The sequence below is a fragment of the Strigops habroptila genome, chromosome 12 (genome assembly GCF_004027225.2).
Source record: "Strigops habroptila isolate Jane chromosome 12, bStrHab1.2.pri, whole genome shotgun sequence".
NCBI lineage: Eukaryota > Metazoa > Chordata > Aves > Psittaciformes > Psittacidae > Strigops > Strigops habroptila.
The window spans coordinates 669,199-689,858 of NC_044288.2; the positions used below are offsets into that span (position 1 = coordinate 669,199).

Consider the following 20,660-nt stretch of genomic DNA (forward strand, 5'->3'; position numbering starts at 1 on the left):
CCAGGTTGCTCCAACCCCGTCCAGCCTGGCCTTGAACACTGCCAGGGATGGGGCACATCTGACACAAGTATCTGGTAGTCACAGCTGGGCTATGAGTGATGTGCAAAACTACCTATTTTTGTCTGCCCTCTCCAGTGTGGGGTGAAATAGGGCTGGTTTGGGTCCCTGGGCATGCCAGCCTCCTGCTCCACACACCCAGTCCTGGAGGTGGCTGTTTTCATGGAAGGTTGAAGGTGCTGTAGGGAACACAGGCATTGGGAGGGTGATGTCCCAGCAACTCCCCTCCTTTGCCTTAAAACAGGGGAAGGAAATGAAGAGCATTTTAGCTCTCACCCAGCTGAACACAAGGGGAAATGGAAGCAGCAGCACATGACACCAGCGTGGGGACATCCCAGCTTTGAGGACGTGGAATGGATACAACCTGCAAAGAAACTCATTTTGGTCTGTCTTAAACACAATGGCAGGTACCACACCTGTGGTTTTCACATCGCATCTTCCTCTTCCTCTCACCTCTCTTTTGGGTTGCTGCTTAAAGACCAAAATGGGGAACAAAGTGTGTGCCCAACAGTGGAACTGAGCAGGCAAACACCTCCTAGCCTGGCAGAAGAACCCTCTCTGGCTTTCTCTGATACAATCGTGATCCTCTCAAAAGAGAACTCATTGGATTCAATTGGGCCAAGCCTCCAGCTTCGTAAAGCATCAGGTCTTGTGCTCCCACTGAAATCCATGAGGATACTAGTGAGGAATCCGTGCTTTTGGCCAGCTGGGAAGGCAAAGAGAGGCCAAAGCTGTCAAATTAAGAGGACACAAAGAACTAAGCACAGTTGTCACTGAGTGCATAGAGGGGGGTGAGTATTCACGGTGGGAAGCCAGGCTCACCAGGCTGAGCTGCTGCCCCAGCTCCAGCCCCTGCCTGCTCCCAGAGCTGATTTAATAGTCAAGATATTGCTAATGCAGCAGGATTCTCCTCCTTTTGATTTCTTGACCATCAGCAGTTTTCCACAAGGAGATTATTTGGGATGCAAATGGGTGTCTGATTCACACACTTGGAAGGAGCCAGATAATCCAATACCTAAAGGGGCTACAAGAAACCTGGAGAGGGGCTTTGGACAAGGGCCTGGAGGGACAGGCCAAGGGGAATGGCTTTAACCTGCCAGAGGGGAGACTGAGATGAGCTCTGAGGCAGAAGCTCTTCCCCGTGAGGGTGCTGAGGCGCTGGCACAGGGTGCCCAGAGAAGCTGTGGCTGCCCCATCCCTGGCAGTGTTCAAGGCCAGGTTGGACACAGGGGCTTGGAGCAACCTGCTCTAGTGGAAGGTGTCCCTGCCCGTGGCAGGGGTTGGAGCTGGATGAGCTTTAAGGTTCCTTCTAACCCAAACCCATGATTCTAATCCACAACTTCCCCAGGATGTGGGAACTTTAGGGAATTAACAGTGAATGTTGCAGAGGGGACAGGGAAGGTGCAGCAGCAGACACCAGTGATGCTCAACAGGATCTCACGTTTATTATTGAGAAGTGATTAATGGTGAAAAGAAAGGCAATGCCCATTCCTCATCGGCTGAACAAGAAACTCAAGGAACAGATTTCACTACACAGTTTACAATAGTTCTTCTGCTTTTGTGTGTGTCCAAAATTCATTTTCCTGTAACCAAAACAAGTTTTTACCACTGGTCTCAGCTTCCAAAACTCAAAGTAATCCAGACTTCATCTGTATAATGCACAAGAACAGAACATTGCTGAGGACTCCGAAGACTTGACTTTTGAGTAACAAAGGAGAAAATGAACCACCTTTAAGACACAACCTCGTGGACAATTGCTCTTCAATTCTTCTTAGGCCAAACCCCCGACTTCCTTGCTGGATTCCTCCTCTTCCAGGCCAGGGTTGGGATGGGGGGAAAAGAAAGAACAAACGTTATTCCACTCGCAGCGGTGGATGTTCCAACTGGTGTCCCAAGTGCAAATGTCAGAACCAGGGGAAGGAGGCGCAAAGGGGGTGGAAGGGAAGCGTCGGGGCTTAAAAATGAGAGAGGAAACCAAAAGGCAGACGCCACTTCTGGCCTTGAAAACCCCAAAACAACATAGTAAAAAGACAAAACCCAAAGCGGATGCTTGGAAATCACAACCAAAGCCAAAAGAAAAGGGACAGGTTTTTACCTCTACTCTACCTAGAAGGGATTTTTTTTGTCCTTTTTGTGTTTTTTTTTCTTTTTAAGTCCTATGTCTGGTGAAATTCCAATGTGTTTTTTTTTTTTTTGTGGTTTTTTTTTTGTTTTTTTTCCTTTTCAACTGAAAGTTTGGAAAGAGTCTTTTTGAAGTCAATGAAATTAAGACAAAACAAAAAAGTCCTAATTCTCTCTGGGCTCTGTTTTGCTCATTCTTTCTCTCTCTGACAGGTAGCTGGGATGCAATCTCTGCTGCAGTCTCTGGGGGAGGCAACGGCCCTTTACTTGACCCGGCCTTGGCGTTCCTGCAAAAGGAAAGAGGAACACGTTAGACAAGAGCAGTTTCAATTCCCTGTTTGCTCACAGCATCATTGTGACACATGGATCTGCAGCGGAGGCCTGGCCCACACCACCAAAGTCCAAGAATCCCAGCCTGGTTTGGGTTGGAGGGGACCATAAAGCTCATCCAGTTGCAAAGCCCTGACACCTTCCACTAGAGCAGGTTGCTCCAAGCCCCTGTGTCCAGCCTGGCCTTGAACACTGCCAGGGATGGGACATCCTTCCCTGGAGAAAGAGGATATTTCTTTGCACAGGAGGTACTAGAGCTGTGTGTGGCTGACACGATGATGTGTTCCACTGCTAAGGTCCAGCAGCCCAGCACATTTCCCCTTTACAAGGGGTATTGATACCATAGCTCTGCTCCCCATCCTCCCTCCTTGCTCATGGAGTCCTGCAGAGGAGTTACGGACTTTTCCCAGGACAGGCATCACTAATGTGCTTCGAGCTGGAGGTTTAACAGCAGAAAGAGCAGGGAAAAACAATAAAATAACCAAGAAAAACAAACCAAGGAGGAACTGGTGAAAAAACAGTGAGTTTAGGTCATTGCTGCAATCAAGGCCAGGTTGGACACAGGGGCTTGGAGCAACCTGCTCTAGTGGAAGGTGTCCCTGCCCGTGGCAGGGGTTGGGACTGGATGAGCTTTAAGGTCCCTTCCACCCCCTTGGTAGTCATCCCCATCTCTCCTCCAGCACTGAAGGAGCATGTTGTCCAGATGAACATTTGCACCAAGAGGCAGCACAGCACCAAATACACCCAAGGCAGAAAGGGCTACAACATCCTCTCCTGTGCCAAGGACTATGTGCTGGTCTCTTCCGGTCTAACAGAGAAGCTTTGCACAGAAGTGTGTCTGCATTACCCCAGAGGGTTAAGAGATGCTGCCCAGCCCACACTCAAAGTGCCATTTCCAGATGAACTGATACCACGTAGCCCAGCCTCAAGAGATGCCAAGTCCATCCCACCTCCACAGCAAAGCAACACCCACAGGAGGTGCCCGCTGGCAGAGTGAGACATGGGTTCTCCCTTCTGTCCCTCAGAAGGGACACAGAGAGCTCAGAGTGGTTGTTTCAGCTCAGGATGCCTCCCTGGGAGGCTGCCCCATGTCAGGGCAGCAGAAGAGCTGCCCCACGTTAACCTCGTGAGCAGAGACACCTTCCCTTCCAGAGGCATGCAGGTTGCTCGAAGGAACAGTGTCCTCTGCCACCACTGCACGCAGGGAGAGCTCATCTCCAGGAAGCTTCCATCCTGGGCTAACAGCATGGAGAGTTGTCTATTGTTAGAAACCATCCCAAGAAGGTTTCTAAGAATAGATGCCTTGCATCCAGCTCGAAACAATACCCCAGGCACATGGTGACCCAAGGAGGCTTCAGCTCCAAGTCCTCTGCATGAGCCCTGTGTGATACTGCGCACAGATGGACGGCTTCTGAGGAGAAGGACAGATGAAAGCACGCATCTCTCCAGGAATATGTGCCCCACATAAGTCGACTTTATTCTCCTCTTTCTCCACTAAGTCTGCCCAAATCTGCTGCAGGTGCTAAAAAATCACCACAGCACAAGAGCAAAATCCAAGTTCAAAGGTGGAAGCAAAGCTGGTCTTGACCACGGAGTAAACCCAGTGCTGCAGGGAAAGGCACAAACCAGAAGGAAGGTGCCAAGTCCTGCTCCTCCCCTGCTGCCTGGCTCAGCCCCTTACGTTCAACATGGCCAGATGGCAACGTGACACAGTCCTGCTGCGAGAAGCCACAACTGCCTCTGTCTTCCTAAGGAAGACATGGGATAAGCCACTGCCAGGTTCAATCAGCCCTTTCTGCCCATGTCCTGCTGCCGTGGGCTGGCTGCAGGCGGTGGCTGAGGGCCCTGCTGTGCACATCACCCCATTAGCTGACCACATGGACCCTGATTAGTCACTTCTCCCCGCCGGGAAGGTGAAGCTGTTCCTGAGGCACCACCTTCAGAAGAGGTTAGAGCAGGTGGCCCCATGCTAGAGAGGGGACCACAGTGAACATCTTAACTTCAGGGTGGATTATAGCCCTGTTTTTCTCAACCCAGTCTGCTGTTTAGAACCTCCTGCTGTTCAAGCTTGCCACAGAACTATTGCTCCCTTCCATCAGGGCTGCAAAGAGCGTCCTCAGGAGCTTGCCACAGGAAAATGCAGCATCACATCTAACCTCACCCGCTGTTGGAAGATCCACAACCACTCTCTTGCTGTCTCCTCCATGGAAAGGATGGCAGCCAGGGCCTGAAGGAGTTTCACACTGTCTGATCTCCCCCAGCCCAACAGATCCCATGAACACATCCTGGTCCCTGGGGTGTTATGGAGTAAGAAGTGAGCACCCAGATCATAGCAAAAGGAGCCAAGAGATCTACACGAACACATAGCAAAGGTCAGTGATGTTGCAAACATTCATCCTTTCTGGGTCATAGAACCCCAGCCTGGTTTGGGTTGAAGGGACCTTAAAGCTCATCCAGCTCCAACCCCCTGCCACGGGCAGGGACACCTTCCACTAGAGCAGGTTGCTCCAAGCCCCTGTGTCCAACCTGGCCTTGAACACTGCCAGGGATGGGGCAGCCACAGCTTCTCTGGGCACCCTGTGCCAGTGCCTCAGCACCCTCACAGGGAAGAGCTTCTGCCTCAGAGCTCATCTCAGTCTACTCTCTTTCAGCCTGAAGCCATTACTCCTTGCCCTGTCACTACATGTCCCTTGCCCTGAAATCATGGGCTGTGGAGTGATGTAACCTACAGCTACAGGACAGCCCAGGAGAGGGCAGAGCAGCATCTGCACACACACACACTGGGCTTTGCCCTGGCATACAGTCCCCAGAGAGCAAAGAGATTACATCAGGAAGTGTTTTCTTCTCTTTGGCTTCATTTCCATTAGAGCTGAGCCATGTCTTATTGATCCGTGTGGGAGGAGCAAGAAAAAGCCTGTTTCCATCTATCAAAGACCTCATGCACTGGCAGGACAGGAGCACCACGGCACTGAGCTGGCTGAAGTGCAAAGTGACACGGTGATGACTAGAAGGACACATGCCATAGCTCAAATCAAGTGTTGACACCAACACACCACTGTGAGCGTGCTGCTGGGCTGGGGTTTAGAGGCACCAGGCTCAGACGAGCTCTCTTGTAAGTGGGAGCCCTCTGGAATCATCCTGCTTAAGCCACTTCAGTCCCTGGGGGCTGCAGCAATGTCACATGCCAGGTCCTGATCATAGCAACTGAAGGAGCTGGTGGAAAAGGCAGATGAGAGATTAAGTTATCTACTCACACTGTGGGGAGCCAACAACAACAACAGGCCCATCAGGCTGTACCCAGAAATGATGACAAGAGGCGAGAAAGCTGCGCGGTTGTTCAGAGGCTCTTACCTTGGTTAACAACCAACATCCAACCTCAACACTCCTCGGGCAAAGGTAAGGATCTTATTGCCACACTCCAGAGGGGGAAATAGAAGGTTATCATCAAAGGGAGGGTCTGGAGAAGAACCAAGAGCTGTGCAGCAGATCAGCGTGGTTTATTTGGACCTGTCTGACCTGGAGCACAGTGCAGCAGGCCAAGAAGCAGCCTCGGCTTCAAAGTGAGAAGGTCCCAAAGCAAAAGGCATCACTCACCCACAAAGGAACAGCAGGAAACCACTTCACTGGAGCCCAGTCTATGCTCCCAGCATTGTTTCCCAAAGGGCTGAGACAGCCAGCAAGCAAACCCTGGCCTGAAGACACACACACACACATACTCTTGCTTATCACACCCCTTGCTCAACAGCCCGGCCCTGCCCACGACACGGTGTTTTGCCGTTGCAGTTCTCCTCCCACCACCACTGCCTGTCGCACATGGGGTGCAATGCAGCAAAGCAGATTTCCACATGCCTGTGTCTCCAAGGCCTCAGAAATGAGGAGTCAGGGCAGCCCATTGCCTCAGCTGTGCCCAGCAGGATGAGCTCAAGGCCCAGACACAGCACAAGCCATGGAGGTGCATCCCTTTCTATGCTCATGACAAAGAGCCTCAAGTCCTCACTCGAGATTTATAACCCCAACCTGAGGTGTTCCTGTTGTCAGCCTTCGAAAGCCAGCAGAGTTAAGGGAGAAAAGCTCCAGCCCTGCCTGTCTTGCCGTGGAAAGGGGATGAAAATCATCGAGTGGTGTGCTTATACTCAGACATCTCCATCCTACCTCCCAGCCACGTAACAGAGCTCAATCCCAAGAACAAAGACAGGAGATAGATACACAAATAAAAGTGACTTTGTCAGAGCAGGAAAGACCTTTTAAGGATCAAAACCAATTGGATCAAACCCAAACATCCACAGAACCCCAAAAGGGATCAACTCACATCCCTGAGCCAAGCATTTGATCACATGAAGAAAGCAGCTCCATTCCCAGAAACATGTATAATCACCCTCCCATAGAGAGAGCCATGTCCCACAGGGCAAAACTCATGCAGGGAATAGAACAGTGGAAAAACTCAGAGCTGACAGGAGTATTCAATGCCAAGAGCCACACAGAGCAGCCTGGGAGGACTCCCAGTGGCATTCCATGGGGACTGCTGCACTCCCACTAGGGACTGGAACTGACTTACGGGCTGACCCACTGCGGTGGTCCTTGCGTTTGAGGCTAAGATCCTACCTAAATCCCAAATAAGGCAGAAGAAATACTTCATGCTACAACACACACACCCCCCCCAGTATTCCAGCTACTGAAAGGACAAGAGGAGATGGATTTGCCTGAGTCACCAGCTTGGATAAGGCCAATCCTGTGAGCAGAGCCTGCCCTGGGTGACTGTGCAGCAGTACAAGCAGGGTGGCACTGCTCTGTGGCAAGAGGCCAGCACTTGGTGCCACTAAGGCACTGGTTCAGGACCTAAAAGCCAGAAGATGGTACAACCACCACCAGGAAAACGAGGGGACTCCAATAACTGCAGTGAAAATGCCTGCAGAGAACAGAACAAGCAGCTTGTTAAATGAGTACCTGTCACATAACACTTCAGATGAGACAGAGAAGAAGAAAGCATCTTCTTTCAGCCCAAAAACTGCTGCAGAATTACATTTTCATTAGGAACAAGAAGGAACATTGTGCATTCAGCTATTCTTGAGGCAGTGCATTGATGCAAGGCTCACCTACCACCGGACTTCAACAGCTTTCCTGGGATTCTAAGCAGCTTTCAGCAACTTCTTGTGACCCACTGCACTTGTGCACCAGGAAACGCAGGGAGCTGCAGAGGACCACACGCTGGTGCTGTCACTGAACATGATGCCTGGCAAATAGTGCCCTTGGGAGGAAAACGACTTGTTCTGGAGGGAGGAGCTGTTCATAAACTAACCTGAAACACAAGCCCAGGGCAGTAGCTGTGACCATCAGTGTCAGCAAGTTACTCCCAGCTCTTGCAGGGGAGAGAAAAGACAAAGAAGCCACCACTGCTGATGTCTTCCCCACTGCCTTGTCACAGAGCAGAGCCTCCACACAGGCCATTTTAACCAGGAAGAACAATGTCTTCAAGAGAGACATTAATCTGAAGTCATAGAATCCCAGTTGGTTTGGGGTTGAAGGGACCTTAAAGCTCATCCAGCTCCAACCCCTGCCACGGGCAGGGACACCTTCCACTGGAGCAGGTTGCTCCAAGCCCCTGTGTCCAACCTGGCCTTGAACACTGCCAGGGATGGGGCAGCCACAGCTTCTCTGGGCACCCTGTGCCAGCGCCTCAGCACCCTCAGTATGTTCAGAATGAAGGCAATTAACATATCTAGGAGAAGGATGAGCTCAGGGTATTCCCCAGCTGGAGCTGAGCTCACCCAGCCAAGGTGAAGATAACCTGGCTAGGGGGAACTCCAAGTGTTGCCCACACCAAATGAGTCAGGAATCAGTTCCTAAGGCCAGGATGTGACATAAACTTCCCCTGCTCGAGGCCATACATGTAAGAGGTGCAAAACCTCCTCACTGTATCTAGCCCAGCAGAGAAGAACCACCCCAAATCCCATTACCAGTCCTCCAAACCCAGTTTTAAACAGTGCATCTTGACAGCTCCTTAAATCAGCTTCAACAAGTCTATTTTCAACATTAGACTTTGCTCTTCCACCACTCAACTTCCCCTTTAGCTGCAGTGAGATGGCTCCCAGCTGCTCCTGTTTTAGGGATGAGGAAACAACGTTCCCTGTCTTACAACAAGATTAGAGCACCAGCCAGATCTAAGCCTTCCCCTCAACTATTCTCCTGCCTTTAAACAAAGCTAGAACACAACCAAAAATACACAAGAATGCTGTTAAGGGCTTTGGAGGGCTGGCTTAAAAATATCATAACCACAAAGGACTCCTTCTGTCAAACAGGCAGCACCAAACTCCAAGGAGCAGTTTGGTTTCTGTTTCCTCTGTTGCTGGGCAAATCCATGAGCATGGACCCAGATGTACAGGGTTTAAACGGCCTGGAAAGAAATGGAAAGGAACTGGGTGCACTGCTGAGCAGTGGAGGGTATTTGAAGCACGGGAATCCTGTCCTGGTGCATCCATCAAACTGCACTATGGCCAAGACGTGGAGCAGGAAAAGGTAAATAGCCTTGATTGGGAGCACGGGATGAAAGGAGCTGGGAGTGCAAGCAGCATTCCTTTGCTGTCACAGGAAACAGTTGGCTTTGCCTGGATATGCCATGTCCAGGAAGCCAGTCTTGCAGTCAGAAACACTGGCCTGGTGGATATGGTAAAGCCAAAACAAAGGCAGCACCAGCCAGGATGACCATAACAGCAGGAGAACAGTGCCAGCCCATCCTGCAGGGAATATGCTCTCCCCTCCCCTCTGAGATTACAAATGAGGAAGATAAAGAGCCTTGCAAAATACATCCAAAAGCATTCATTTTTGACAGCAAGTGGGTAATAGTCTGACACTTCCAAACAGGCTCCTAAAACACCACTTAGTTTGCCCTTAACTCCTCTTTTCTCAGGGGGACAGTGACACTTGCCACTGTTAATACTCCCCTTCGAGCAGCAGACAGTGGCAGCCAAGACACAAAGCAGCTCATGTTTGGGAACAGCAGCTCCAATCTGGGAATCAAACCTTTCCTGGGATACCCCAGTATGAGAACACCCACAACCCCCCACCCCATCCTGCACAGCTCATCCTGCCTCACGTCCCAATGCGGAATGTCTTGGACCAACAGCAAACCTGACAGCACAGCGCTCCAAGCCTGGAAGGGACAGAGCAGGGTTGGTTTTCATGGGATATGCTTCCTAAAATGCCTAGAACCTGCAAGGAGACAAGTATCCCAACCCTGGGCAAGAGCAGAGGAGAACGAATCTCCATTAACTTCCTTTCGATTTTACACGTATTGCTTTTCCACAAAACACAAGCTGTGAATTTTGCATGTGGAAGCAGATCCCGATCAGAGATCTTCACACTGAGGTCATTGCACCATTCCCAGAAATCCAAGTGCATTACTATGGGCTGGGAATGTGAGTGGTGATTGTTTTAGGTTTCTTAAACAAAGATCAAGCCATTCTTAGAGGGCGGCAGTTGGTGACATGCTCCACCAGGAAAGCGGCTGTTATGGGTTTCCAGAAGTCTTAACCTGCTCCAGGTTGGATCATATTGGGAGTCAGCTTCAGCATTTGGGGATAGGAGAACATCCACCCTTTTTAAGAACTGGATAAGCAGAGCAAAGCAAAACACTCTCAAGAAATCTGAGGCCAGGATGAGCAAGGGCATGATTTTCCAGGTTTTCCACCCTGAACTGTCCATGTCAGCTCCAAGGAGCAGGAATGCAGAACATGAACACCCTGTCACCAAAGCCTGGCTGCAGAGACAAAGAGCTGGAAGCACTGGGATTTCCCTAACACAAGAGCAGCTCGACAGGCCCCAGGCAGGGAGCTGCTGCCAGAGCAGCATTTGACCATGCCAGTGCCTCAACTCCAGTCTCCTGGTGGATTGGTTTAAGCCAGGAGATTACCAGAGATCCTACAAGGGAGATATCGCAACCAAGAAAGTAAACGGTCAGCAGCACACACCAAGGGGGTATGTACCAGGCTCCCTCCTTGCCTGTGGATTGCAGAGACAGATGACTAAGTTTCCTTTCAAAGAACACTGCTGCTGCAGGGCAGTGCCACACTGCAACCCACATCACTTAGAAAGCAGGCACTGTGCACTGAATGCCCATCAGCTGCTGCTGCTGCCCCCAAGATGCTAACATGTCCCCAAGAGATACTTGAAGCAAGCCAGGGAGGAGACTTCAAAATGCAATGGGAAAGGTGATAAAGAGGGTTTGGAGTGCTGAGGCAATTGCTAAGCCATGTTTTTAACCTCTAACTGATGTTCAGGCATCACAACTTGCAAAGGCAGCAGCCTTCCAGCAGAGAGACCATCAGTCTGTCCACTCTCCCCCCAGCCTTCCCCACTCTGCTGCTTCTGCTCGCTACCTGATCACATGTACCCAGTCTTAACTCTTCCCATCCAGCCATCCATCCATGCATCCATGCATCCATCCTCCACCCGCCCTCCAGCAATATTTTCCCTTCCATTCTCCCACTGTGCAAGGCCTGCAAACTCCCTAACATTAGACCTGGAGTGTATGAGAAGTCCTGCTCCCCAGGATGCCCTGCACAGAACTAGATCTCCGATGGCATTCACAACCTCAGCAAAAGAGAAATCAGCACTTGGGGACAGGCTGGACACCAAGGGGAACAATTCAGGGATGGGAAGGCATGCAAAATACTCAGGTTCTCACAAAAAGCAAGTTGCCACCTCCAAACCCTGCAATGGATTCATTCCTCCCTTGCATCCTTGCTTCAAGTGCTGGAAGTGGCAGGCGACTGCTGGCAAAATGTGGTCACCTCAGTGTATGGGTGATGCTGGTCAGACAGGCAATGCTGCAAGTGAAAATATACTGAAGAAGAAATCAAGACCTGTGCCCACTGTTGTGGGGAGCAGCTGCAGCTCTTGATTCTGTTCTTCAACCGGTGAGTGGAATTGTGGAAACTAAAGAGATTGCCAAAAAAGTTGGCAAACCAGCAGAAAGCTCTGCTCGTCATGGAATGGTTTGGGTTGGAAGGGACCTTAAAGCTCATCCATTTCCAACCCCCTGCCACGGGCCGCGACACCTTCCATTAGAGCAGGTTGCTCCAAGCCCCTGTGTCCAACCTGGCCTTGAACACTGCCAGGGATGGGGCAGCCACAGCTTCTCTGGGCACGCTGTGCCAGCGCCTCAGCACCCTCACAGGGAAGAGCTTCCGCCTCAGAGCTCATCTCAATCTCCCCTCTGGCAGGTTAAAGCCATTCCCTTTGGCCATTCCCTACAGGCCCTTGCCCAAAGCCCCTCTCCAGGTTTCCTGTAGCCCCTTTAGGTATTACTAATGCTCATTTGTAATTCCTGTTTTGATCAAATACAAGCCAGACCCCAATGATGGGGAGATTCAGCAGCAGGGACTAACACCAGTAAGATTCAAGGCCCACTGATCACTGAATTTTGGGCAGAATTGTCAATCCTCCTGTTGATGAAGCAAAGACAGCAGGCTTGGAGCTGATGGGCAAACCAGCGCTGCTGCAGGCAGGGCCCAGGCAGGCAAGAGCCCACCAGCTTCAGACCCAGCCAAGCTCTGCCAGGAGGAGCAGAACGACCCATCGGCATCCACCAGAGGAGAAGCAGTCACAGACCTGAGCTGCAGCGAGGGAGATGTAGCTTGGGCATTAGACAAAGCCTTCCAACAGGAAGGTAATTAAGCGTAGGACTAGATTGCCTGGGGAGGGACAGGAACTGTGCTCCTGAAGGCTCTACAAGCAGTGGGAAGCATCTGTCACACTGACCGCACGGTGGGTAGGGCTGGATTAAGCGGCTCTTCAAAGCTCCGGCTGTTCCCTAACAACTCCCTAAGCTCCCCCCACAATCTCCTACTTCAAACTGTTCCCATCCAGGAGCTGACAACAGCACAGAAATACAGTGTGTGTAGAATCCAGCACTCAGGAAATTCAGACCAACCAAAGGGCAGTGGATTGCAGGCAGGGCCCGGGCAAGCCTCCTCACACCACTCTGCCGGGCTCCTGGCACCCATTCCCACCCCAAAATTGGGGTAGCAGCTTCCATGTGTGAGCATGCAGCTAGCCAAGAGGCAGAGTGATGCCCACCAAGCTTGTTCACAAGCCCGGGCCTTTACACCCTGATTTAGGTGAGCACAAGGCAGCCTCTCTTCCATCTCCCGCCCCGCAGGACGTGGCCGAGACACACACACAAGTTACCTTTTTAACATTTTCCTCCTCCTCCTGGCGTTTCTCATAGTGTGAGAAGTCATCGAAGATGGAGGTGGTGTGCTTGTAGGTAGCAATGATTTTCAACACCTGCTTAGCCTTTTCCAGAGGCACCTCCTGAGTGTCCCTGGAGTTGGTCACTGGTTTGTTCTCGTTGTTCTCTAGGCGGATGTGCCGCAGTTGGCTGTTGGGAACGTCCTTCACAAAAATCCACCTGACATCAAAACGTCCCTTCCACTTGTCCTGGGACCACACACCCGCACACGTGTTGTAGTCCACAGCAGATTTCATTTCTGCTACTCCGCAGAAGTGACCACTACCGTTGACACTGAACAGTAAGTAAACGGGGCCCTTCCCGTTCATGGAGCGATAGGCAGCATCCAGTCTCTTGTTGCCGTGCTCTGTGCTGCACCAGATGTTGTATTTAATGGAGCGGTGGATATCGTCCTCCGAGTAACTCTTAATGATGAAAACCCGGCCGTGTTTTGGGTTCCAGTCAAAATCCTTGGGGTTGTAGTTGTTGATGGACCTCAACTTCTCCAAAACCGGGTGAGGTTCAGAAGGAGCAGAACCAGAAGTGGCCTGAGACTGTCCCACACCGTTACCGTCCACCCCGTTCTGACCAAAGCCACTGCCACGGTTCCGAGGGGCGACCCAGCGGGTGGGCTGAGCCGCCGGCGGCGGCACCGGCAGCTGAGGCTGCGGCACAGGCAGGGGCTGGGGCTGCTGCCCACTGCAGGCCGGTGCCACTGGTGGGCTGGGGGTGATCTGCTGCCCCACGGGCTGGGGGGACACCTGGGCTGGCTGCTGAGCCATATTGGGAACTAAGGCCTGCGACGGGGCTTTTGCCACCGGGCCTTTGTTATCCCAAGTTCCAATATCCATGTTATGTTTTATTGGAGGCGGTGGAAGGCTTGAACCAGCGATGCCGTTCTTGGTCTTCAGCTTGGGCTGCTGCTTAGCTGGTTTGCTGGCGATGTCAGCCCAGGAGGTTGGCTTTGGAGGAGCGATCGTAGCCGGAGGCAAACTGTTGGATGCCACGATATTACTGGTGATAGATCCGCTCCCGACAGCAGAACCCACGACTTTGGGGACGCTGCTTGCAACGTCTGTGCTGCCCAGCTTCAGAGCTGCCATCCCTTGGTCGATGGTGTTCATGCCAGGAGCCTTGTTCAGAGTCTCATTAGCAAAAGCTGACTGCCCGTCAATCATGGCTCCCCCCAGCGAGCTCGGGGCATAGGCGTAATTGCTGCTATAGCCAGAGCTTTGAGTGGATTGTCCCTGAGAACTGTTATTCCCCCAAGCCGAAAAGTCAATCCCACTTGGAAAGAAGTTAAAGCCGTGCTGCCCAAGAAATGGAGTGCTGCCAAGAGCCCCTGGCTGCCCAAACATTGCATCTGGGAGGAAGTGAGGCTCCCCATTGCTCAGCTGTCCGTAAGAGGTTAGGTAGGGCATGGGTGGGTCACCCCCCGTAGACCAGGCAGCTTCACCTAAGGAGTAGGAGAATCCGATGGAAGGACTGTAGTAGTTTGGTAAGTAGGAATCAGACATTGCAGTGTATGCATTATTCTGGAAAGAAGAAAAAAAGAATAATACATCAAACAATAAGCACTGAATGGTTAGAATTGAGTCGAATAAACATGAATAAAAACCAGCTTGGACTTCCTGTGCCCCACCTCTGCCTACCTTAGGGCCCGGCCTTGAAACACCTCCTGTGTTAGAAGTGCTCCACAAACGGTTTCATTACCCAAAAAGCTTAAACACAAAGGCTCAGCAAGCTTTCCAGTGCTGAGACGGGAGTGCACTGTGCTCCTGGCTCCATGATCTTAAAGGTATTTTCCAACCTAAATGATTCGATGTGGGATATGGACACAGAGCTCTTGCTCAGGCTATAAACCCAGTATCTCACCCAGCATCCAAATACTATCTTCTACTTCCTGCAGCTACTACCAATGAGGGCTTTTCTTGCCTGTGTAATGTACTTGTCAGCCCTTATTCTGCTGTTTGAAGGAAGGTTTGGGACAAGGATGCAGACACAAGTGGCATATGGAGGAAAAAGATGCAGTAGGAGCACGTTGCCAAAGCAAGTCTTGTCCCTAATTGCCTGCCTTAAACCTGTTACCCCTGAAAACAGCTTCACCCCCACAATTTAAAATTTCAGAGCTCCTAATACTCCAAGAACTTGCAAACAAACAAGGATTTCAACAGACTGCTCCAGTGCTGCAGGCACCAATACCTGGAAATGGGGAGGAGCCAACAGGGTTTCACTGGGAGCCTTTACTAGCACAGTGACAGCAGCAGCACAAGCAGGCTTCAGATTCAGAGAGGGAGGGGAAAAGAGCTGCTCCACGCCTTGGCCTCCCTTTTAACACCCAAATAGCCTTTAGGTTAGGAAACCAAATGCCCCATTTTACAATTAGGGAACTCTCAGCCATCACCAAGATTTGCTTCCATGAAACACCATGTGTCATCCTGCACTCAAAGCACTGCCCCCTCCGGGGAGCACTCAGAGCCACATTAACGGCCATTCCCACCCCAGAACCTGGAGCTGCTCACAGCCAGCCCCGTGCAGAGGAGATGAAAGGCAGGTTCAGCTCCCAGTTAAAAGCCTGGCTTGCAGCAGGCACTGCTCCAGTTCTCCTTGAATCATGCTTTCACGTGCACGCACAGCTCCCGAGGGACTTGATGCCATCCTGAAATCTATGGAGATCTCAAGAGGGCTCTGGCATCCTCCAGAAACAGCTGCTTTGCCACTGCACCTTCCATTAAATTCATAGAATCATAGAACGGTTTGGGATGGAAAGGACCTTCAGATCACCTAGTTCCAACCCCCTGCCATGGGCAGGGACACCTCGCACTAGACCATGTCACCCAAGGCTCTGTCCAACCTGGCCTTGAACACTGCCAGGGATGGAGCTTCACAACTTCCTTGGGCAACCCATTCCAGAGCCTCACCGCCCTCACTGTAAAGAACGTCTTCCTTATATCCAACCTGAACTTCCCCTGTTTCAGTTTGAACTCATCACCCCTTGTCCGATCGCTACAGTCCCTCATGAAGAGTCCCTCTCCAGCATCCTTGTAGCCCCCTTCAGACACTGGAAGCTGCTCTGAGGTCTCCACGCGGCTTCTCTTCTCCAGGCTCAACAGCCCCAATGTTCTCAGTCTGTCTCCATACGGGAGGTGCTCCAGCCCCTCAGCATCCTCGTGGCCTCCTCTGGACTTGCTCCAACAGCTCCATGTCCTTCTGATGTTGAGGACACCAGAACCTCACACAGTGCTGCAAGTGGGGTCTCACAAGAGCAAAGGGAAATTAAGGGAAAGCAACAGGTTTGGGGCTGACCCAGCCCTGACTTCACAGCAATGAATAGGAATTATTTCATGGGGTCAGAGACAAAGTTGGTTTTGCCATAAAACACACCAAAAAGCTTTCTATGGTACATGAATACACCAAAATTCCATAGCCACTCTCCCCACTTTTTCCATTTTCCCAAAGAAGGGGTCCCAAAAGCAAGTTAATAGCAAACTCCATCTGATCCAGAGCACAGCTTTACTAATCAAGGCTCTCATATCTGTTAAACCCAAACTAATGAACAATCTTTAGGGCTCAATCTGTCCAAAAGCACAACTACTGACCCTGACTCATGTGTAACAAGCAAAGTCTCTTCATAAGATGACTCCTCAATTCAAGGCCAGCTTGGAGCAACCTGCTCTAGTGGAAGGTGTCCCTGCCTGTGGCAGGGGGCTGGAGCTGGATGAGCTTTAAGGTCCCTTCCAACCCAAACCACTCCATGATTCTATGGTTCAATTAGAAGAGTAACAATATACTCCCCTGGAAATTAGCTTTAATGACCATATACACGTTGGCCCATACCTAAAACCAAGCCCAGCAGGCAGAGTAGCTGTTTCCTCTCCACAGGCTTCTCCCTCAAATCTTATCACTGTCAGATTAAACCCTCTCCCCTTGTAACAACAGGTAAGGAAACATTTAGAGGTGACATGTTTAACTTCATGAGGTATTTTAACACAGCCTTCACGAAGCTACTGCCTGTAGAGAACTCCCCAGTGAGGCTCAGGTAAGGAGGGAGCAGTGAAGTTAACCAACAGCTGAGCAATGCCAGGTCACTTAAATCTCCTTAACTCATCTTAACTCAGGCTCCTGCTGCTCACTACCTGACTTGTGGAGCTACCCCCTGCCATGGGACACCCCACCTCGCCCTGCTGCCCTGCACTCCACAACTGACACAGTCACTGATCAGCATGCAAAACCATCCTCTCCAATGACTAAGACAGTTTAGACAGTTATTTCCCCAAATTCCCTGTTCCTCTCCACCTCAGCCCAGAACCAGACTTACTGTTGCTGCTGAGCTTGGTTTTTCAACTGTTGATAAAGCACTTACTGTGTATCTGAGCTGTCAAATACACAGTAACTTCACTCCCCAGGAGGACCCGCTGGTAACAGTCACCTGGGACAGCAGCTCTTCAGTGAAGAGGCAGGAAACTTTCCAACATGGTTACCTCTTGCTTCTGTGAGAGCAGCTTCAGGAGCTGCTCCTGTTACTCTGTGGCACTGGGCTGCATGAAACTCCTTTTTCAGAGCTCCAGCTGTAACTCCCTTTCCCATCTCCCGGAAAAGAGGTGCAATGCTCCGACACCTCTGCATTCGGGAGCCTAGCTGCTGGCTCAGCAGAACCACAGCCCTCTCCAGAGTGACCCTGGGGTTTGTTCTGCTATTATCCTGAATGTCAAAAGACAGATGGGAGCCAACAGAGCATGGTGAGAATCCCACAATGGTTTGGGTGGAAGGGACCTTAAAGCTCATCCAGCTCCAACCCCTGCCACGGGCAGGGACACCTTCCACTAGAGCAGGTTGCTCCAAGCCCCTGTGTCCAACCTGGCCTTGAACACTGCCAGGGATGGGGCAGCCACAGCTTCTCTGGGCACCCTGTGCCAGCACCTCAGCACCCTCACAGGGAAGAGCTTGCGATAAAGCCACTCTAAAGCTCCTTTCAGTGTTCACACGATGGTTTAACTTCGCTCCTGCTGTATTCCCAGAGCAGCAGCTCTCTGGGTCGTGTTCCCGTCACCTCCTCATTTTCAAACGATATTTTTACCACTGTGACACAAGTAAAAAAGAAACTAAATCTTCAGAAGTTCTTCATCATCCGTGCAAAATAGGGCGAAACGCCGTGTTGTTTCTAACACTGTAATCACCTCCATTCTCTTTAGGAGCCTTAAGTAAAACTACACTTGGCAGGAAATACATCTCCACATGCAGAAGGAAGCTGGAATGGCAAAAACTCCACCATAACAGCTACTGGGGAAGTAGCTGCTTTTATTGATGGTTTGAGAAAGTAACCACGCTCTCCCACCTTATGCAGGTGGAATTTAGGCTTTTCCATTGAGGGAGGTGAATGCAGGAAGTTATCTGAATGAATCCTGAAGACTGTGAATAACTGACAGGTTCTTAAAGACTACTGAGGTTCATTTCTTTAGCACGAACCAGGGAAAATCCTTGTTGAACAGCTGATTTTGACTAATCACAACTGGAGAGGAAAGAGAAGCCAAAAAGAATGAAGTAACTGCTCCAGTGCTACTGCAGATGTTTATCTCCACCACTCACTTGTCCCATCTCATCAGCTGAACTCCATCTGCTCTGTGTCACTCTCCTACACTCATTGAGAGAAACAAACAAACCCCAGTTAACAGCAGAGTTGATCTGAAGTAGAAAGTTAAAGAGGAAAAGGTGCTGGAAGAGACTTTCAGGAGCTGCTCTAACTAGAAGTCCTCAAAAAGGCCTTTATCCCATATGTGCTCTGTGGGGGTTTTAGTGACAAATGAGAGAAGGCATTAGCAGTTTATGTGGAGAGAGAAGAACCTTGAACCTCCCAAAGCCCCTGGAGCACAAGCGCAGCGTATGAAGTGATTCCACAACAGGGGTTGTGCATCTCCTCACACAGTGCAAAGAGCCAGAAAGCAGCAAGGAAACGAGGTAAAACTGAAAGAGCAGAAAGAGCAACAACCAGAAAGCAGCCAGGAACCGAGGCCTCACCAGTAGAACTGAAAGGGCAGCTTCAAGACAGTTACACCGACGGGGTGAGCTGAACACTGCCTGCACCCTCAAACCGCTGCTAAACCCTTCAGCCCTCACCCACCACCACCGAGTGGCACTCGGTGCTTTCTGCATGGGGAAACACCCGCAGAGAGCAGCACAGCGTGGTCAGGAAGCTGCCAAACACCACATGCAGCCCGTGGGGATGGGGGAAACGAGGAGCCGCCGGGCTCTCAGTGCAGGGACTGGCTCGTACTCACCGGCCGCGCCTGGGGGCTCAGGTAGGGCTCAAAGTCATCATCATTTAACCCATCCTTCTGGTGCACGGCTCCGTTTTGCACTGGGGAGGAGACGCAGCGCGTTAAGGGAGCACCGGTGCCCTGACCCCAAAGCACTCACAGACACAGCGCACCCGGGACACACCGCACCGGCACCGCTCAACGACCCCCCCCCAGCCCCGGGGCTCCCCCATGCTCTCACCTTTGCTGCCTTGGCCCTTGGGTCTCTGCAAGGAGAGAACAGAGAGCGGTGAGTGTCGGGGCCGGGCCCGGCCGCAGCACAATGGAGCCGCGGCCCTGAGGGACGGGGTTGGGGGGTGGGGAAAGGCCGCGGCCCTGCGCTAGGCCGCAAAGCCGCGGGCTCGCCCGGCGGGCCGGGCCCGGCGCGGCGCGGCTCTTACCTGCTCCAGGAGGCTGCTGGCCGACATGGCTCCGCGGCGGGGCGGGGCGGCGGCAGCGGCGGCGGCTTTGTCCGGGCGCGGAACCGAGGGAGCTGCTTGAGGCTGCCTTGGCGGACTTGCGGTGTACTCCGCGGCGGGTGCGACGCTCTAGGCCGCCGCCCGCCCCTCTCTCGTCTCCTCTAGCCCCGCCGTGTCTATGGCCCCGAGCCCGCCGCCGCCGCACGCGCTCCCCGGCACAATGGCGGGAGGGGGGGGAGCCGCGCGCTGCATGCCGGGACGCCGGAGGACCTAAGTGATCAGCGCCCCCTCTCGGCTGGGCGCGGAGGGGGGGCGTGAGGTCGCTCTTAAAGGGCCAGGCACCCCCATTGCCCGAGGCACCCCCCAAGCCCTGCTCTGTCCCACCCCCATATTATAGGCCCCATCCGCACTCGCAGGGAACGGGGTGGGGGGACCTGGGGGCCATGGCAGCCTGCTGGGACCCCCGGGTCAAGGGGTTCCAGGGTGCCAACAGCCAAAGAGGAGATGGCAAGAAGCAGGGTGCAGGGAAGAGCCTGCTGTATGCCTGGAATTGCGATGGGGGGTCCCCAGGAGGACCTTGTCCTCTCTAATCGAAGGAGGAGGATGGGGTGAAGGCAGTTGGATATGGTGGTGGTGGATCCCTGATCCCAAATCCATGAGATCAGCTCCTGCAGACGTTCCTCCATGGGCAGCAGGGACCCTCACCCCGTCACCCCAAAACTGCAGGCAGAGGGTCCCCATCCTGCCCCAAGGTGGTGGAGCCGCCGCGCCCCCCTTACCCTTGCAGAGACCACTCAAACCTGAGTTCAGTTTTCCAGTTTTCCTTTTTAATCCAAAAAAATAGCCAAACACATCTTCCTTCCATCCCACCCCCCACCCCCCCGCCTAAGGTGTGTTCCTTTTGCTGTTGTTTTGCTTAATATCTCCAGGCAAGCAGCTTCCCCTGCCTCAGCCTTCCAAAAGCTCTTTCCCCTCTTCCCACCGTGGCAGAGCCCAAAGGGACCCCAGCCTCGGGGCAAAATCCACCTAAAGCAGAGGGAAAACCACATTTTTCCAGCCCTGTGCTGGTTCTAATCCCGCCGGGAGATTATAGGAAGGAAAAGAAAGGAAAGAAAAAGCCCAAACGAAACCCACCAAACAAGTAGCGACAAGCACGGAGCAGCCCCAGCACACAGTGTAAACAGGAGCTGTCCCGATCCGGAGTCTGGCGTT

At 52.1% G+C, this 20,660-nt stretch overlaps 1 protein-coding gene across 1 annotated transcript; it reads right to left on the reverse strand.

The window, feature by feature from the left end:
• Nucleotides 1-1,477: 1,477 nt before the first annotated feature.
• Nucleotides 1,478-19,698, reverse strand: YTHDF2 (YTH N6-methyladenosine RNA binding protein 2). The gene is made up of 5 exons (XM_030504302.1): nucleotides 19,431-19,698; nucleotides 19,232-19,256; nucleotides 19,012-19,091; nucleotides 12,694-14,271; nucleotides 1,478-2,465 (listed from the first exon to the last, which is right to left on the reverse strand). Exons 1-5 carry the CDS (start codon nucleotides 19,455-19,457, stop codon nucleotides 2,442-2,444), a joined length of 1,734 nt encoding a protein of 577 aa, XP_030360162.1. The 5' UTR covers nucleotides 19,458-19,698; the 3' UTR covers nucleotides 1,478-2,441.
• Nucleotides 19,699-20,660: the final 962 nt, after the last annotated feature.

Bases quoted from the DNA above. Each gene is read 5' to 3' on its own strand.
- YTHDF2 (XM_030504302.1), bottom strand. From the start codon at position 19,457: ATGTCGGCCAGCAGCCTCCTGGAGCAG. The intron at 19,092-19,231 runs GTGAGAGCATGG...TCTCCTCCCCAG, and splicing joins CAAGGGCCAAGGCAGCAAAG to TGCAAAACGGAGCCGTGCAC. The intron at 14,272-19,011 runs GTGAGTACGAGC...TCTTCTTTCCAG, and splicing joins TGAGCCCCCAGGCGCGGCCG to AATAATGCATACACTGCAAT.